Source organism: Artemia sp. Qi Xiang Cuo, chromosome 8 (assembly GCF_049724085.1).
Source record: "Artemia sp. Qi Xiang Cuo chromosome 8, ASM4972408v1, whole genome shotgun sequence".
In the NCBI taxonomy this organism is placed as follows: Eukaryota; Metazoa; Arthropoda; class Branchiopoda; order Anostraca; family Artemiidae; genus Artemia; species Artemia sp. Qi Xiang Cuo.
The window spans coordinates 73,885,885-73,905,829 of NC_142801.1; the positions used below are offsets into that span (position 1 = coordinate 73,885,885).

Genomic DNA, 19,945 nt, shown 5'->3' on the forward strand with positions numbered 1-19,945 from the left:
CAGCTGAGAGACAAAGAACAGTTTAGGAAAAATGCTTCGGCGTTTTCTCGAATTTATTCTTTGAAAGAAGAGACTAGAGCAGCGGAAGAGGCTGCACTTTCTGTATTATAAGGTGGAAAATTTATTGACATTCTTGATAGTTACCGACACCGAGTCTTTCAGCAGAAAATAGCAAAGTCTACAGCTTTCTTCCATCCCCAAGATCTACCTCCTACCAGTGGCGGATCCAGGGGGCGAGAGGTTGCGCACCCCCTAGCGTAGTCTGAAGTAGTTTAATTTACTTAATTAACTCAAGTTTGTGTTAATTAAACTTGCTCCTAACGCATGTTTATCGAGTCAAACTATTTTGCCCCCCCCCCCAAAAAAAACAAATCTTGTACCTGCCCCTGCCTCCTACTACAGCAGCAGCGAGATTTCCCAATTTTCCAACGTGTCTTCACACCAATATATCAACACACAAAAACACTTTACTTGAAATGACTTTGAGAAGGGGGAACGTAACGGTCATTTAAAAAGAACGAAAGGACTATCAATTTGCAGGCCAAAGTCTGGGAAATAAAGCTCTAAACACTGTTATAGTTGCAAATTTAAAGGTCTCCAAGAAGGAGAAGAAGAAGAGATACTTTGAGTCAACTGAAATTATTTGAGAAAAATTATACTAACACCATTTTCACTCCTACTTTAATTAAATAAAAAAAAAAAAATCATTGTTCTTAAGAAATTCGGACACAAAGTTCAAAATTTAGCTTAAAGAGTGGGGGAGCTGAGGTATGGGCAGTCCCCTAATAGACTGAAGAATTTCTGCTCATTCAAAACTTAAATATTACTGTTTGTTTTCATGTTCAAAAACTTGCTTTTTTATTTAATTTTTGTTCTTTTATGATGCCATATCCAGGGTTAACCTAAATTTTGATGAAGGCTACCACTCGCTATTAGATTTAAATGAGGAAATTTAAATTAATACATTTTGAGAATTCAGAAACAGCAAATCAAACTTCGTTGTTTTTAGAATTTCTTTTTCAATTAACAAGGATCGCTCTTTATATTCAGTTTATTACTAAGAGATATTTGATCCAGTGCCAGTAAACAGATTTTTTTGCGAATCGTTTCAAGTTTTCCATTTCAGGTCAACTAGAGCAGGTATGAAACTAAATTAAACACTACTATTTCTGTCCAGATTTTTAAAAGGCTGTATGTTGTAAAAATTGCTGAAAACTTTTCACCAGCATACAAATAGTAGGCCAAATTATAAATTCTTAAAAAAAACGAAAAGATTTAAAGTATTATTTTTTTTTAGATAGCCATTTTGTTCAGCGTAGTTGATTTCCAGATAGAAAATATGTTTCCGAGGAGGTCACTTCACCACAACCCTCAGGGCAAAGGTTTTAATTTATGCCCTGGGGGCATATAAGAACGATGTTGCCACAATGTTTCATTTTTTCCCTTTAGACCAGGGCACTTCGTATCGAAAAAATTGTGGTAGAAACCTCGAAAAGGGCTAATTGAATTGGAAATCGGAGCGGATTGTGCCCTTTTTAATAGTCGAAAGTGAATAGAAGGCAACTAACACCCCTTCCACGCCAACCATTTCCCAAAACACATCCAATCAGCATTCTGAGATAGTCATTTTGTTCAGCATAGTTGATTTCCAGATAGAAATTATGTTTTTGATGAGGACATTCCCCACAGCCCTCAGGAAAAGGGCTATAAGTTATTCCCTGCGGTTATATAAGGTTTTTATAGAAAGCTTTGTCGTAGAAACTTCAAAAAAGGCTCATTCGATTGAAAATTCCAAGGGCTAGTGCCCTTTTTAATAGTCGAAAGTTGATTGAAGGGCAACTAACCCCCTCTCACGCCAACCTTTCCCCCAAACATATGCAATAAAAATTTTAAGATAGCCATTTTGTTCAACGTAGTTTAAAGTTCTGGAAATTAGGTCTTTGAGGATGACAACCCCCCAAAGCCATCAGGGCAAGGGTTGTAAGTTATGCCCTGGGTCATATAAGGTTTTTATAGAAAGCGTTGTCGTAGAAACTTCAAAAAGGGCTCATTCGAAAGGAAATTGAAATGGCTAGTGCCCTTTTTAATAGCCGAAAGTAATTGGAAGGCAAATAAAAAGCCTTCCACGCCCACCATTTTCCCAAACTCATCCAATCAAAATTTTGTGATAGCTTTTTTGTTCCGCGCAGTTACAAGCTCAGGAAACTATACCTTTGAGCAGGACACTCTCCCCACAGTCTTCAGGGCAAGGGTTATAAGTTATGCCCTGGGGGCATATAAGTCTTCATTTAAATCTTTGTCTTAGAAACTTGAAAAAGGGCTCATTCGATTGGAAATTCAAAGGTCTAGTGCACTTTTCAATAGTAGAAAGTGATTTGAGGGCGACTAACCCCTCTTTCGCGCCCACTTTTTCCTCAAAAACATCCAATCAAAATTTTTAGATAACAATTTTGTTCAGCGTATTTGATTTCCAGGCAGAAATTATGTTTTTGAGGAGGACACTCCCCCAAAGCCCTCAGGGCAAGAGTTGTAAGTTATGCCCTGGGGGCAGATTAGGTTTTTAGAGGAGGCGTTGTCGTAGAAACTTCAAAAAAGGCTCATTCGATTGAAAATTCAAAAGGATAGTGCTCTTTTTAATAGTCGAAAGTAATTAGAGGGCGACGAACACCCCTCTCACGCACACCTTTTTCCTAAATATATCCAATAAAAATTTTGAGGCGGCCATATTGTTCAACGCAGTTGAAAGTTCTAATAATTAGATTTTTAAGGAAGACAACCCCCCAAAGCCCTCAGGGTAAGAGTGGTAAGCTATGCCCTTGGGGCATATAAAGTTTTTTATAGAACGCGTTGTCGTAGAAACTTTAAAAGTTGCTCATTCGATTGAAAATTCAAATGGCTAGTATACTTTTTAATAGTTGAAAGTGATTTGAAGGCAACTAACACCCCTTCCACGCCCACCATTTCCCCAAAAACATCCAATCAAAATATTGAGAGAGCCATTTTGTTCCACGCAGATTAAAGTTCAGGAAGTTATACTTTTGATTAGAACAATCCCCCTACAGTCTTCAGGGCAAGGGTTATAAGTTATTCCCTGGGGGCATATAAGTTTTTATTGAAATCTTTGTCGTAGAAGCTTAAAAAAGGGCTCATTCGAATAGAAATTGAAAGGGCTAGTGCAATTTTGGTAGTCGAAAGTGATTGGAGGGCAACTAACCCCCCTCTGACGCCCACTATTTCCCCGAACACATCCGATCAAAATTTTTAGATATCCATTTTGTTCAACGTCGTTGAAAGTTCTGGAAATTAGGTCTTTTAGGAAGATTATTCCATCAGAGCCCTCAGTGCAAGGGTTGTAAGTTATGCCCTGGGGGCATATAAGGTTTATATAGAAATTTGTTGTATAAATTTCCAAAGGGGCTCCTTTGATTGGAAATTGAAATTGCCCTTTTTAATAGTCGAAAGTGAGTGGGGAGTAATTAACCCCCCTCTCACGTCCTACATTTCCCCAAACACATTCAATCAAAGTTTAGAGATAGCCATTTTGTTCAACGTAGTTGAAATTTCTGGAACTTATATATTTAAGAATGACAAACCCCCCAGAGCCCCCAGGGCAAAGGTTGTAAGTTAGACCCTGGGGGCATATAAGGTTTTTATAGACAGAGTTGTCGTAAAAACTTCAAAAGGGGCTCATTCAATTGGAAATTGAGAGGGCTAGTACCCTTTTTAACAGTTGAAAGTGATTGGAGAGTAGCTAACCCCCCTTTCACGCCCACCATTCCCTCAAACACATCCAATCAAAATTTTCAGATAACCATTTTGTTCAATGTTGCAGAAAGTTCTGTAAATTAGGTCTTTGAGGATGACAGCCCCCCCCCCTTCCGAAGCCCTCCGCGCATGGGTTTTAAGTTGTGTCCTGGGGGCATATAAGGTTTTTATTTGAAGTGGTGTCGTAGACACTTCGAAAGGGTTCATTTGATTGGAAATTGAAAGGGGGGCTAGTGCCTTTTTTAGTAGTTGAAAGTGATTGGAGAGCGACTAAGGCCCCTCTCACGCCCACCATTCCCCCAAACACATCCAATGAAAATTTTCAGATAACCATTTTGTTCAATGTTGCAGAAAGTTCTGTAAATTAGGTCTTTGAGGATGACAGCCCCCCCCCCTTCCGAAGCCCTCAGCGCATGGGTTTTAAGTTGTGTCCTGGGGGCATATAAGGTTTTTATTTGAAGTGGTGTCGTAGACACTTCGAAAGGGTTCATTTGATTGGAAATTGAAAGGGGGGCTAGTGCCTTTTTTAGTAGTTGAAAGTGATTGGAGAGCGACTAAGGCCCCTCTCACGCCCATCATTCCCCCAAACACATCCAATCAAAATTTTGAGATAGGCATTTTGTTTAACGTAGTTGAAAGGTCTGGAAATTAGATCTTAGAGGATGACAACCACCCTTACACCCCTTAGGGTAAGGGTTGTTATTTATGCCCTGGGGGCATATAACGTGTTTATAGAAAGTGTTGTCGATGAAACTCAAAAAGGGCTCATTCGATTGGAAATCGAAAGGCCTAATGCCTTTTTTAATAGTCGAAAGTGATTGGAAGGCTTGACATTTTTATAGTAAAGATCGATTTGGGTATAATGTATTATTTTTTTAGTTGTCGTAGGAACTTCGAAATGGGCTCATTCGATTGAAAATAGAAGGGTATGGTGCCCTTTTTGATAGTCGAAATTGATTGGAGGGAAACTAATCCCCCTCCCACGCCCACCCTCCCATTTGCCATTAAATTTAACAACTAAATGTTGCCATTAGATTAAATCAAAATGCACTGTGTTAATGCTAATTCCCAATAAGGCATCTCAGCCGTATCCCAAGTACGACAGAGGGTATTATGTTCAGACTTTCAGGGCTACTTCTGCTCTTAAAATTTAACCAAATTTTAAAGCGTAAGTGTATCCAAGCTATCAAAGAAAGTAAATAGTTTTTTTTGCGAATGGTATCAAGTTTTCTTTTTCTGGTATAGAGGAGGTATGAAACTAAATTAAACACTACTATATGTGTCCAGATTTTTAAAAGGCTGTATGTTGTAAAAATTGCTGAAAATTTTTCACCAGCATACAAATAGTAGGCCAAATTATAAATTCTTAAAAAAAACGAAAAGATTTAAAGTATTATATTCTTTTTTCCTGAAAAGACTATGTCAATATAAAACAGAAATTAATTAAAAAAACTTTTTCCGCAAAATAAGTTTTTCAAAGAAAAGTTAAGAACTCCATTAAAGAAAAAATGAGTAAAAATAAAATAAAATAATCCACCAAGCGTGAAACTACCACAAATCAGCATCGATAAATAAATGAAACCCAAAACGAACAGAAATTAAAATAAATAACCGAGTCAAACTCAAAACGAGCAGAAAAATACTACAAAAACTACAAATGAATGTGAATTTTCAGTTCAATATACATATACTGATATTTAGTAATCAAAATGTTAATATTATTTGATTTATTAAAGTTATAAAAGTAAAAACATTTATATTTTTTCAGTAAAGTGCAAATTATGTTCTGGCCTTGGGAAGGCATAGGGGTTTTGAGCCCAACTTATTTTAATTTCTGCTCGTTTTGAGTTTTATTTGAGTTTTAAGCAAATAAACACGCATCCTTCTCTGAATAAATATAAAATTTTACTTTTTTCTAGAGAGGGGCTGGAAGTGTCTGGAACAGTGTTTTTTATATAATGTATTTTATGGTACAATTTTCGTCAAAATCATACGTCCTTGTGGTTTTTCCCCTTTTTTTCGAAAATGGGGCGAATTTTTGTCGGCTCGTAGCTTCTCGTGACTAACTTTAAGCTTAACGAAACTTTTAAATTCGAATCTTTTCTTTTAATGCAATAAAAATCTTTTCTTTTAATAAAAATCTTTAATAAAAGAAATAATCTTTTCTTTTAATGCAATAAAAATCTTTTCTTTTAATAAAAATCTTTAATAAAAGAAATAATCTTTTCTTTTAATAAAAATCTTTAATAAAAGAAATAATCTTTTCTTTTAATGCAATTAAAATCTTTTCTTTTAATAAAAATCTTTAGCATTTAGAAATTAGCATGAATCGCTCCTTATTTACAGTTCGCAACCGAACTGTATATTAAAAGCAAATATATTAATATATTAAATCAATATATTAAAAGCAAACACAGAACCCTAGGCTATATTTCCATTCAAAAAATAGTATTTCCTGGTAGCACCATCTATACCCTTTCTTTTGGATTCCCTGACGGCATCCCTGTAACCCTCCTCCCCCAACTTTCAAAATTCTTTGCCGTAAAGCATATAAAGGTAATCTTTAATGTTACAAAGGAAACATTTGTCTGCAATAAAAGACAGCATCCAGGCATCTACTTATTATAAATGAGGTTTTAATTTAAAGATTAATTTTAAAGATTAATTTCTACTTCATCTCCCCATAAGACCCTGGTTTCAGAAAACCAGGTTTAGAAAGTTTAAAAAAAATGCCTGTATCTTCCGTCTGTTTTGTATTAGACTACGTGACTCTTTAGGAACAAATGCCCCAGCGCGCGATATTACAACCTCAAAAACTGAAGTTGGATTTATAGTTTTTCGAAAATCTCGAATCAACTGGTTATCATATAGTTTCAATCTATAGCAACTTGGCCCTCATTGGGTCAAAATTGCTGTTTTGTTCCAAAAAAATGACCAAAAAGTCACTTTGTTTCGGCAAAAACTTTTTGGATATTTGAAGAGGGCTCTAGAAATTTTATTTTCTGTTTGTATGAGCCTTCTTCAAATTTTCTTGGACTAAAGTTTGATAGAATAACCCTTGGGAAAAAAAATTAAACACGCATTCGTGATGTGCTTTCCCGAAAAGAGTGCAGAATTCCAAATTGTTGCAGCCTATATAGGAGCTTGAAACTTCTACAACAGCGTTTTCTGATATTAATTAAACAAATTTTTTCCACAAAATAAGCTTTTCAAAGAAAAATAAAGAACTACATTAAGCAAAACATGAGCAAAAATAAAATCAAATATTCTACCAAGCGTGAAACTACCACAAATCAGCATCGATAAATAAATGAAACTCAAAACGAACAGAAATTACAATAAATAACAGAGTCAAACTCAAAACGAGCAGAAATTAACATAAGTTGGGCTCAAAACCCCTATGCCTTCCCAAGGCCAGAAAAAAATTTGCACTTTTCTGAAAAAAGTATAAATGTTTTTAATTTTATAAATTTAATAAATAAAATAATATTAACATTTTGGTTACTAAATATCAGTATGTGTATATTAAACTGACAATGCAAATTAATTTTTTTTAAGTAAAGTGTAAATTTTGTTCTGGCCTTGGGAAGGCATAGGAATTTTGATTTGGTTAAAATTTAAGAGAAGAAGCAGCCCCGAAAGTCTGAACATAATACCCTCAGTCGTTCTTGGGATACTGCTGAGATGCTTTATTGGGAATTAGCATTAAAACAGTGTATTTTGATTTAATCTTAAGGCAACATATAATTTTTAAACAAAATGGGCAAATGGGACAGTTGGCCTGGGAGGGGGATTAGTTGCCCTCCAATAACTTTCGACCATTAAAAAGGGCATCAGCCCTTTCTATTTTCATTTGAATGAGCCCCTTTCGAAGTTCCTATGACAACACTTTCGATACGAAGTCCCTGGTCTAAGCAACAGTAACAAAAAAATAACACATTATACCCACATCGATCTTTACTATAAAAATTACAATCCTTCCTTCCTTTACAATCCTTCCAATCACTTTCGACTATTAAAAAGGGCACTAGGCCTTTCGATTTCCATCGATTGAGCCGTTTTTCTACGACAACACTTTCTATAAACACCTTATATGCCCCAACGGCATAAATTACAGCCCTTACGCTAAGGGCTGTTAGCTGTGGTTGTCATCCTCCAAGGCCTATTTTTCAGAACTTACAACTACGTTAAACGAAAGGGTCATCTCAAAATTATGATTGGGTGTGTTTGGGGAAATTGTGGGCATAAGAGGGGCGTTAGTCGCTCTCCAATCACTTTCAACTATTAAAAAAGGCACGAACCCTGTCAATTTCCAATCAAATGAGCCTTTTTGAGGTTTCTACAACAACGCTTTCATTAAAAACCTTATATGGTCCCAGGGCATAGCTTAAAACCCTTGCCCTGAGAGCTGGGAGGGGGGCTGTGATCCTCAAAGACCTAATTTTCAAACTTTCTACAACATTGAACAAAATGGCTATCTGAAAATTTTGATTTGATGTGATTGGGGGAATGGTGGGCGTGAGAGGGGGGTTAGTTACCTTCCAATCACTTTCGACTATTAAAAAGGACACTAGCCCTCTCAATTCTCAATTGAATGAGCCTCTTTTGAAGTTTTTACGACAACTCTATCTACAAAAACCTTATATGCCCCCAGAGCATGACTGACAACCTTTGTCCTGTGTGCTCTAGGGGGTTTGTCATCTTCAAATACATAATTTCCAGAACTTTCATCGATGTTGAACAAAATGGCTATCTCTAAACTTTGATTGAATAGTTTTGGGGAAATGGTGGGCGTGAGAGGGGGTCAATTACTCTCCACTCACTTTCGACTATTAAAAAGGACAATTTCAATTTCCAATCAAATGAGCCCTTTTTGAAATTTCCATAACAACTTTCTATATAAACCTTATATGCCCCCAGGGCATAACTTAAAACCCTTGCACTAAGGCTCTGAGGGGGTTATCATCCTAAAAGACCTAAGTTCCAGAACTTTCAATTACGTTTAACAAAATAGATATTTCAAAATTTTGATTGGATGTGTTTGGAAAAATGTTGGCCGTGAAAGGGGGCTAGTTGCCGTCCAATCACTTTTCACTATTAAAAAGAGCACTAGCCCTTTCAAGTTCCAATCGAATGAGCCCTTTTTAAGGTTTCTACAACATTCCTTTCTAAAAAAACCTTATATGCCCCCAGGGCATAACTTACAACCCTTGCCCTGCAGGGCTGCGGGGGGGGGGGGGGGTTGTCATCCTTAAAGACCTAATTTCCAAAGCTTTCAACTACATCAAACAAAATGGCTATCTAAAAATTTGTATTTTACGTGTTTGGGGAAACGGTGGGCGTGAGAGGGGTGTTAGTTGCCCTCAAATCACTTTCGACTATTAAAAAGGGCACTAGCCCTTTGAATTTCAAATCGAATGAGCCCTTTCTCAAGTTTCTACGACAAAGATTTCAATGAAAAACCTTATATGACCCCAGGGAATAATTTATAACCATTTCCCTGAAGACTAAGGGGGGAGTGTCCTGCTCAAAGGTATAATTTCCTGAACTTTAAACTGCTTGGAACAGAATGGCTATCTGAAAATTTTGATTAGATGTGTTTGGGGAAATAAGGGGTGTGGAAGGGGTGTTAGTTCTTCCAATCACTTCCGACTATTAAAAAGGGCACTAGTCATTTCAATTTCCAATCGAATGAGCCATTTTTGAAGTTTTTACGACTACGCGTTCTATAAAAACCTTATATGCCCCCAGGGCAAAACTTACAACCCTTACCCTGAGGGTTGTGGGGGGTTTTCATCCTCAAAGACCTAATTTCCAGAACTTTCAACTATTTTGAACAAAACAGCTATCTTAAAATTTTTATTGGATGTGTTTGGGGAAAAGGTGGGCGTGAGAGGGGTATTAGTTGCCCCCCAATCACTTTCAACTATTAAAAAGGGCCATAGCCCTTGAATTTCCAATCGAATGAACCCTTTTTGAAGTTTCTACGACAACACTTTCTGTAAAAACCTTATATGCCCCCAGGGCATAACTTACAACCCTTGCCCGGAGGGCTGTGGGGGAGTGTTCTCCACAAAAACATGATTTTTATCTGGAAATCAACTACGCTGAACCAAATGGCTATCTAAAATTTTGATTGCATGTGTTTCAGGAAATGGTGGGCTCAGAGGGGTGTTAGTTGCCTTTCAATAACTTTCGACTCTTAAAAAGAGCACAAGCCACTCCAATTTCTATTGAATGAGCCCTTTTCGAAGTTTCTACGACAACTTCTTTGATACGAAGTGCCCTGGTCTAAAGGTAAAAAAAAATATAAATTTTTCCATATTATATATATGTATATATATAATATGAAAATATATATATATAATAATATATTAAAATAAATAATTCATTGTCCCAACATCGTTCTTATATACCCCCAGGGCATACCTTAAAAGCCTTGCCCGGAGGGTTGTGGAAAGTGTCCTCCTCAAAAATATATTTTCTATCTGGGAATCAACTACGCTGAACAAAATGGCTATCTCAAAATTTTGATTGGATGTGTTTGGACAAATGGTTGGCATGGGAGGGGTATTATTTGCCCTCCAATCACTTTCAACTATTAAAAAGAGCACCAGCCCTTTGAATTTCCAGTCAAACGAGCCCTTTTTGCAGTTATTACAACAACACTTTCTATAAAAAGCTTATGTGCCGGAAGGGCACAACTTACAACTCTTACCCTGGGTGTTGTGGAGGAATGTTCTTCCCAAAAACCTAATTTTTATTTGGAAATCAACTACGCTGAACAAAATGGCTATCTCAAAAATTTGATTGGATGTGTTTCGGGATATGGTGGGCTCGGAAGGGTGTTAGTTGCCTTCCATTAACTTTCAACTATTAAAAAGGGCACAAGTAACTCCAATTTCCAATTGAATGAGCCCTTTTCGAAGTTTCTACGACAACTTCTCTGATACGAAGTGCCCTGGTCTAAAGGAAAAAAAATAATAAATACATAATTATATAATAATACATAAAAATAAATATATAATATATATATATATATATATATATATATATATATATATATATATATATATATATATATATATATATATATATATATATATATATATATATATATATATATATATATATATATATATATATATATATATATATATATATATATATATATATATATATATATATATATATATAATAATATAAAAATGTATATATAATAATATATTAAAATAAATAATTCATTGTCCCAACATCGTTCTTATATGCCCCCAGGGCATACCTTAAAACCCTTGCCCTGAGGGTTGTGTCCTCCTCAAAAACATATTTTCTATCTGGAAATCAACTACTCTGAACAAAATGGCTATCTCAAAACTTTGATTGGATGTGTTTGGGGAAATGGTGGACGTGGGAGGGGTGTTAGATGCCTTCCAATCACTTCCAACTATTAAAAAGTGCACAATCCAATCCAATTTCCAATCGAATGAGCCCTATTCGAAGTTTCTACGACAGCTCCTTCGATACGAAGTGCCCTGGTATGGAAAAAAACAAAAAAAAAATAATAATATATTGTGCCAACATCGTTCTTTACTTAGGCAGGGTGATTGCGCTGCCTATGATACTGAATTTCATTGAGTAATTTTGATTATTGTCCTTTTGGGGAGGGGGGTATTTTTTCCTTTTTTGAGAATCAGGTAAATGGTCCTTAGGCTCGTAACTTTTTGCGGCTAGCTTTAAACTTGATGATTTCTATATATTTAAAATCACCCTAAAATACCAAGTTTTTATGTATGTATTGTTGTAAAAACTCCTTTTTTAGGATTACTACTGAGCCAATTTGCCTCTTAGTACACTAAGAAGGATCCTTCTTAGGATCCACTTGATTCCTAGTCAGGGACACGAAAAAGTCCATTACATAAAAAATGTCGTTTTCTGTATCATCCACTTTATTGAAAGAGAACTCTAAAGCACAAATAGGTGTAAAGCCAATCTTTCAGGTGGTTGGGCATTAATATTACTAATACTCTAAGATCTTTCCATTCCCGGCTGATTTCTGATTCCAGGGTGAAGATTTTGGTTTGTTACTCAAGGATTGTAGGAAACAGAGGAAAATATAATCGTAAAGCCTTTTGTAAATTATATTCGGTTTTTTGTAATCATTCAGTTCTATACCTTTCTGCTTTTTACCCTTTGTTAAAAAAAGAATGATATTTCTTCTTTGCGTGTCCAGTACTTTCAGTTTTGGAAAGTCCTTCTTTTTTTTCCCCTCCTTGGTACCGCAATGGGAAGATAATGTCAAAATTCGGATTGAATGATGTTTTCGGGAAAGTTGTCATGTTGAGCAAAAAGTTATCAGATATAAAAAAGAACCAATTGCCGACGTTTCACGGTCTTGAGTGTATATTTCTTTCGTAGTTGTTTTTTTTTCTCTCTCTTGAATGTATATTTTTTTGTGTCTTAAGTATACATTTTTTTTCGTAGTTTGTGTCTTTTTTATATATATATTACTCCGCTATTTACCTAGTTGTCATTATTGGGTAAAAAAAAAATCATAATAGCTTTCAATTTTAAGGAGAGCGTTATCACCATTGTGCTGTGACAGCTTATAGATAACCTTGACCGATAAAAATAAGAGAACTATAGGTCATTTCAAAGAACGAAAGGACTCTCGATTTGAATAACATCTAAGAAACAAAGTGCTTAGCATTGTATCATAAAAAAGAAGTTCGATGAACAAGAAGGAATACTTTGATTAGAGTGAAAACACTGATATAAGATAGAAAAAGATAGATCGTAAACAGTTTTAGGTTGTTCATCATATCATACAGTGATCACATTATATCAACGCAGAGAAACAGAGAAACTAATTGTAACTGATCTTGTGACTTTAAACTTTTTGGTCGTCTTACTGTCTTAAAGTTTCACATAGGTTTGAAGACCAATGAAGCTTTAAATGCACTGAAATTTTATTCTATTTTTTTGTATATATAAGAAATAATGAAGTTGGCTTACAAAAATATGTCATAAAAATATATCATTAAAATTAAAGCAAACTTTGGAACGCGGATGTGTAGGAATTATTCTTTTTTTTGTCTTCCTTGTTTCACATCGAATAACTAGAGCATTCGGTAAGGTCTACTAACTACAAAGTCTACTAACTGTTTGGAACATTTTCAGAGACCACACTGCCTTTGCATGACAATAAATAAAAGTTTGAATAGGGATAAAATCCTTTTAATAGACAGTGTTTCACAAAGAGTGATAAAATTTCACAAAAAATACTAAATATTTCGGTCACATATGCAGTGACCGTCATTAGTAGTAAAACTACTGATGAGATATGTTTCGGAACATATTTTAATTTTCCAGACCGTTTTATTTTGTTTGATAATTTCTCTTTGATTTCTGGGGACCAGGGTTTAAAGCAACATTTTTGTGAAACTCTTGAAATAAAGAAAATTTTATTCAAGAATATAGCTTTAAATCGTGACACAGGTGAATTTGGGTTGAACTCTATCTACGCTAATTTATCAAAATCTGATAGAATAAAGTTCAATTCACTCAATGTAGTTAACCTCTGTCCAAGTGTTATTTCATTGAACGCTAATGAACCGAATCCAAGAAGGTCAAAGAGGCTAGCTTCCGCTTTTGCTTTGAAAGGAATTAGAGCATTAAACAATATGCATTTTTATGGTATTTCGTATATAAACTATTGTTTTTACTTGTTTTAGTTTAGTTTTACTACTGATGACGGTCACTGCATATGCGACCGAAATATTTAGTATTTTTGTGAAATTTTATCACTGTTTGTGAAACACTTTCTATTAAAAGGATTTTATCCCTATTTGAACATCTATTTATATAACTGTTTGTTCATGTTGACTTTTTTAAACATCCTTTTTTTGGTCTTTTAGTTGTTTTGTGGAAGAAGTTGTTGCTTTTTTCTAACTTTAGCTTTAATTTTAACTTTAAGAAATCCTAATTATGGTTGTTTTTATTTATCATTTTCTTCTTCTGTTTCTTTATGAATGCAATAACTTTGCCTATTCAATAGCTCATTTAACCATTTATTCAAGAGGTATTTGTAATGGTAAAATTCTACTAAATTATTGTTTCCTCTTCTGCATCTCAGAGGCTGTTTCAGAAGCTGGATATATATATTTGTTAAAATATATAACTTGTTAAACATCGCTTGCATTCCATAATAATATTTTTTCAGACAAAATCAAAACTCTATGAACATATTGTAAAACTTTGGTTTACACTTTTGTACCAATGATCTTGAAAATGGCGGTTGAATTTGAAGATCCATATTGCATGTCATTTGGAGTCCACTACAAAATATCCTATCAGTCTTGATACTCGATATTCATCTGTTCATCAACAATTGTTTTTTCTTCCTGAAGCAGAACAACATTCATAGTTTTTGAGATAAAACAAATATATAGTACTGCTCATTATATTTTATATATATAGCTTTAGTGTTTTAAATTATATTTAGTCATTTCTATGATTTTTTTTTGTCTAAAAATAAGATTTGCAATGATTTTGAAATTTGAATGTCATCCAGTTACGGCGGAAACACAATAATAACTATTGGTGAAATGAAGAATAAGGACTGCCAAGATTGGTTTTTGCCAAGATTGGTATATTAAATTTCTGATCTTTTTTTAAATAATGCTGGGAAGTCCGGCGTCCCCTTCATAGCAATGTCCCTTCCCCCATGAAAACTTCCTTCATGGAAAGATCCTCCCACATAACCCCCGAACCCCCCCCCACTACCAGGAAAAATCTCCCCTGAAAACGTCTGTATACTTCCAAATAACCAATGCTAAATGTTAACATTGGGCAAAGTTCATAACTTTCAGACCTCCCCCCGGGAACTTGGGGGGTTAAGTCATCCTAAAAGACATAATTATTATATTTTCGAACATGCTGAACAAAATGGCTATCTCAAAATTTTGATTAGGTGACTTTGGGAAAAAAATGAGCGTGGGAGGGGGCCTAGTTGCCCTCCATTTTTTTGGTCACTTAAAAAGGGCACTAGAACTTTTAATTTCCATTCCAATGAGCCCTTCCACGATATTCTAGGACAACTGGGTCGATACGATCACCCCTGGGAAAAAAACAACAAAAACAAAAACAAACAAACAAATAAACACGCACCCGTGATCTTTCTTCTGGCAAAAAATGCAAAATTCCACATTTTTGTAGATGGTAGCTTGAAACCTCAATAGTAGGGTTCTCTGATACGCGGAATATGATGGTGTGATTTTCATTAAGGTTCTATAACTTTTAGGGGGTTTTTCTCCTTTTTTTGAAAATCAGCCAAATTTTCTCAGGTACCTAACTTTTGATGGGTAACATATATATTTGATGAAACATATATATTGGAAATCAGCATTAAAATCTGATTCTTTTGATGTATCTATTTGTATCAAAATACCGTTTTCTAGAGTTTCGGTTACCATTGAGCCGGGTCGCTCCTTATTTACAGTTCATTACCACGAACTGTTTGATAGCAGAATGGCATTTGCATTAAGAATTAATTATGACACTAGTTATAATTTAAGTATCACTGTGACTTTTCTAAGATTTACTAAATAATATCTAGGATTTTTCAATTGTTTTAAAGTCTAATTCTGAAATAGAAATGTCATTTTACTCCGTTTCAAAGAAGATAAAAAGAAATTTAAAAAAAAATAAAAAAAAAATTTAAATAAAAAATAAATAAATTTTAAAATTAAATTTTAATTTAATTTAAAGAAATTAAATTTCTTTAAATTAGTTTTAAATTTAATTTTAAATTTTACTGCTGAGATTGATCCATCATTGTGTAGAAGACCAATTAAAACGCTATGCCAAATGGCACGGCAATTTCATAAAACACTGTTCTGACAAATAAGGCTAATATTATGTTTGTAATAAATAATAAATTGAAGTTAGCAGCATTGCCCTTCTCTTTCATCATTCTTAAGAACATCAACTTATAGGCGGGAAAACTGATCATGTTGCATCTCTCACAAAAGCCATAGATTAAATGAATCAAGTCACAGATCTAAGACCAAATAATTACTTTTCTTGTGAAAAAACAATTGATAGTTCATGTTGTAAATCTTAACTATTGCATGCAAGACTAACATATTTTAACCAATTCACCGTTTCTTAGCACTCGTATTATAAAATGAAGTTTTTAAGACAGAAAAAAAGTTTTATGAAAGATCTGAAGAATAATTGACTTCATGTTCATTTTATTTTATCTAGTTGCTTTGATGTTCTTGTTGCAGCAACTCCATGGGCGCCCATATGGGGGGCAGGGGGGCCGTCGCCCCCCCCCCCTGGCTGAATGATGCTGCCTTATTTTTATATTTTTGTTCTGAGATTTCTATTATATAGCATTAAAAGTGCCAATTAGACGAGGTTTGCCCCCCCCCCCCTGGAATTCAGCTTATGGGCACCCATGAGCAACTCTGTGAACTTCTGTGGCCTATAAGATCGGTTGCGACAATTATTGATATAGAAATTGGTTCTTTTTATTTCTTGATTTCGGATTTTATTTGTTATTTAGGTATTTTAGTTTTTAGCTTTGTTTTATCAGTGTTGAAGACGCCTTGTTTTCATAGAGGCGAAATATCCGTGTCGTTTTAGTTTTTAAATTTTTTTTATACTGGCCGTAGTCCTGTTTGTTGTTCATGGTTGAGATTCATCTCTTTGTTGTTCTAGGAAAGCTTTAGCAACACATTTAAGATTATCTTTTGTATTTTAGCCCAGTCATCTGGACAACGTCTTATGAAGTCGTTGGAATGCCATTTGAGGTCTGCTTTACAATGTCTGACCAATCTTGGCAGTCAGTATTCTTCTTTTCGTCAACAGTTCTCTTTTTCATCGTACCACTTGCAATTCTCATCATTGTATACACCCTGATATCACGATACTTGATACTCGATAGGCAAACAGTCCGTCGTCTTGGTGTATCGCGAAGGAGCATCGTCAATACCAGTCGAACCCGTGTTCGTATCGTCGTCATGCTGGGCATTATTGTTACCTGTTTTTTCATTTGTATGCTACCATTCCGTTTGATAATATTAATTGTAATATTTACACCAAACCCTTATGAAACCTTCGGACCAAATTTATTTTTCTTCCTTATAAACATATCAAGAACATTGGTTTATATAAACTGTATTGTGAATCCTATTTTGTATAATATGATGTCTTCAAAGTTTCGAAGTGGGTTTCTTAGGTTTTTGCAACCTGGATCACACCTGGCCCCCAATGGGACAATCATTTCATCGTCCACTACAGCCTCCAGTCATCAGAGAAATGGGCGAGGAACAAGCTCCAGGAATCATAGCGAAGTGCTCACTACATAGTTGGTAAGATTTTATTTAATCTTTATCAGTAAGATATAACCCATTCATAACTGTATCTTCTACTGATGTTTGAAGGGAAATTTTAGTCTCTTCTTTCATTTTTCAAGTTGGTGTTTGTGGACCTTATTCCTCACTTTTTAAGTAGGTTACAGTTTTGTTTTCTGTCTTGATTTAATCTCAAATTTGTTTGCCCTTTCTTATTTTTTTTTTCGGCACCAAAAATAATTCAAAAATGTTTTTAAACAACAAGAGAACATGTGGTTGAATTTATAGCCAAGATATCTGATTTTTTTTTTCTTTTTATTTTGTCGGCATTAAAACTTTTGAGCATAGATGTCTGGGCCTACTTCAAAGCTTAAATAATTCTTTTTTATTTCAGTTGTGGGAAATATTGCAGATAAATAACGATTTTCCTAGAATATTTTTGAGATGGTAAACTGAGTTTACACAAGCAAACGATATGGATAAACATTAAAGCGTTTATAAGCTACAAGTAGAAAATGTAATATATACATATCAAGTTAATAAAATTATTTTTAAGGTAATTTGTAAGGTAATAAAATTATAAGCTAAAATGTAAAAGTAGACGCACTTGATATCATTATGTGCTGATCAAAACTACCCTAGGGAGAAAAAAGATTAATAATTAATATGATGGCGATCATTCCCCCAATAATTTGATTTGTTCTATCCAAACTTCGAAAATTTACAGATTTTTATCTCAGGTTTTGGACCCCTTCTAGATGCCTAAGAAACAATAACATAAGAAGTCAATATATCATAGGATGAGAAAAAATAAAACCTAGCTAGAGCCATTTTGCAACAGTTGATACCACTAATCCATTTCTGGAAGGAAAACAAATAAAGTAACTATCAATTAGGGGAAAGTCCAATCTCTATGAGCCATTTTCCCAATATTAACTGAAAAAAGTCATATCTATATCAATCTATATATATATATATATGGTATATATATATATATATATATATATATATATATATATATATATATATATATATATATATATATATATATATATATATATATATATATATATATATATATATATATATATATATATATATATATATATATATATATATATATATATATATATATATATATATATATATATATATATAATATATATATATATGTATATATGTATATGATATATATATATATATATATATATATATATATATATATATATATATATATATATATATATATATATATATATATATATATATATATATATATATATATATATATGTATATATATATATATATATATATATATATATATATATATATATATATATATATATATATATATATATATATATATATATATTTATCTTCCTTCACTTTCAACAATATAGAGAACACTACTTGTAGAAAAAGTAGAAGCTTTTGATTAGAAACAAAATTTTTAAAACTAATTTTCAAAAGCCTTTCTTCTTAACAATTTATTGTTAAGAAGAAAGGCTTTTAAATTAATTTTTTTTTAATTTTATATTTTGATATTTTTATTTTAAAATTGATATTTTTAAATTAAATTTTAGATATATTTCCAGAGAGCAAATTTCATACACCGTAAGACTAAGATTATAACTAATAAGTATAAATTGTCAAATGTTTACGCGGAGACATATCTAACAAATATTCACTATACTAATTTTGCACGTATTTTAATTGCGCGGCAACTTTTTGAGTGCCTTCATGAAGCATGAAGATCTTTAAAGGTCAAGGTGGGAATTATGCAAATAGAATCTATCATGCATGTTCAGTAAAATTAAAACTAGTTTACTAAAGGGAATGATATAACAAGTTTTACAATAATATTTGGTGACTTACAATTGATAAGATAATCCCAAGCAGGGGCATCACATATAGGGGGAGGGAAGAACTCTTTCCACATTATTTTAGTGATGGTAAGAAAATTGAGTCAGTAAAATCATGGCACAAAGCACCACAATGTATTTAAAGCACCTCATTATTTAAAATCAAAGTCATGCTAGATAAAATAAAAGCAGCTACTTTTGCAGTTTCTAAAGTCATCAAAGTGTAAAGTAAAATTCTTAAAATTCTTCAAATTATATTCTAAAATTCTTAGAATTTGAATTGACTCTCCTTATTTGATTCTCAAATAAGTTTATTTAATTCTAATGAATTTTTAGTTTAACAAAAAATACAGCCCTTGATGAAACTTAACCAACGAATCTAAGTAACATTAATTGTCTTCTGGGTAATAACACCAAATCAAAAAACGACAATTTTTTTAACTAAAAACATTAAAAGAACGAATAAAAAAAGAATAAAATTTTTATTTAATAGAAAAAAACGACAAATATATATTAATTATAGTCTCCTTTTCTAGATCCGATATCCAATTGACAAGTGTCTCCAACTCGCAAGAAAAGGAAATATCAACTTGACAAAACAACAGCAATCACTTTGAGTGTTTCACAGAGGAAATGGACGAAAATAGGCTTAACCATTTTGACAGGTCCTGATAGGATCTCACTTAGAAACAACATTTCTATTGTATTTTGAAAACATTTTCTGCTTTGTCAAATTTATTTTTCTAATTGATACTTCCATGTCATTGATCTATTTTAGATACAAAAGGACGAGTAGGTTTCATTTAAATAAAAATCAGGACTCCCGACTTTTGTTTTAAAGTCAGCTTATACATAAAGGAAAACCTAACAAGGGTATTACATGAATTTCAACAATCTAAAACAGACATTTTTCTCTTTCAATTTCTCTCTTTCAGCTTACAATTTTAGCTAGATACTAT

The 19,945-nt window shown here is 33.4% G+C and overlaps 1 protein-coding gene across 1 annotated transcript in view; it reads left to right on the forward strand.

Moving 5' to 3' along the window:
• LOC148949783 (thyrotropin-releasing hormone receptor-like) overlaps positions 1 to 19,719 on the forward strand; it is a 253,090-nt gene extending 233,371 nt beyond the window's left edge. The window contains exons 4-5 of the mRNA XM_089093090.1: positions 16,532 to 17,141; positions 19,523 to 19,719. Coding sequence (XP_088949216.1) covers positions 16,532 to 17,138 — 607 coding nt within the window. The 3' untranslated portion in view covers positions 17,139 to 17,141; positions 19,523 to 19,719. The remainder of the gene's footprint in view (positions 1 to 16,531; positions 17,142 to 19,522) is intronic.
• The last annotated feature ends 226 nt before the right edge of the window (positions 19,720 to 19,945 follow it).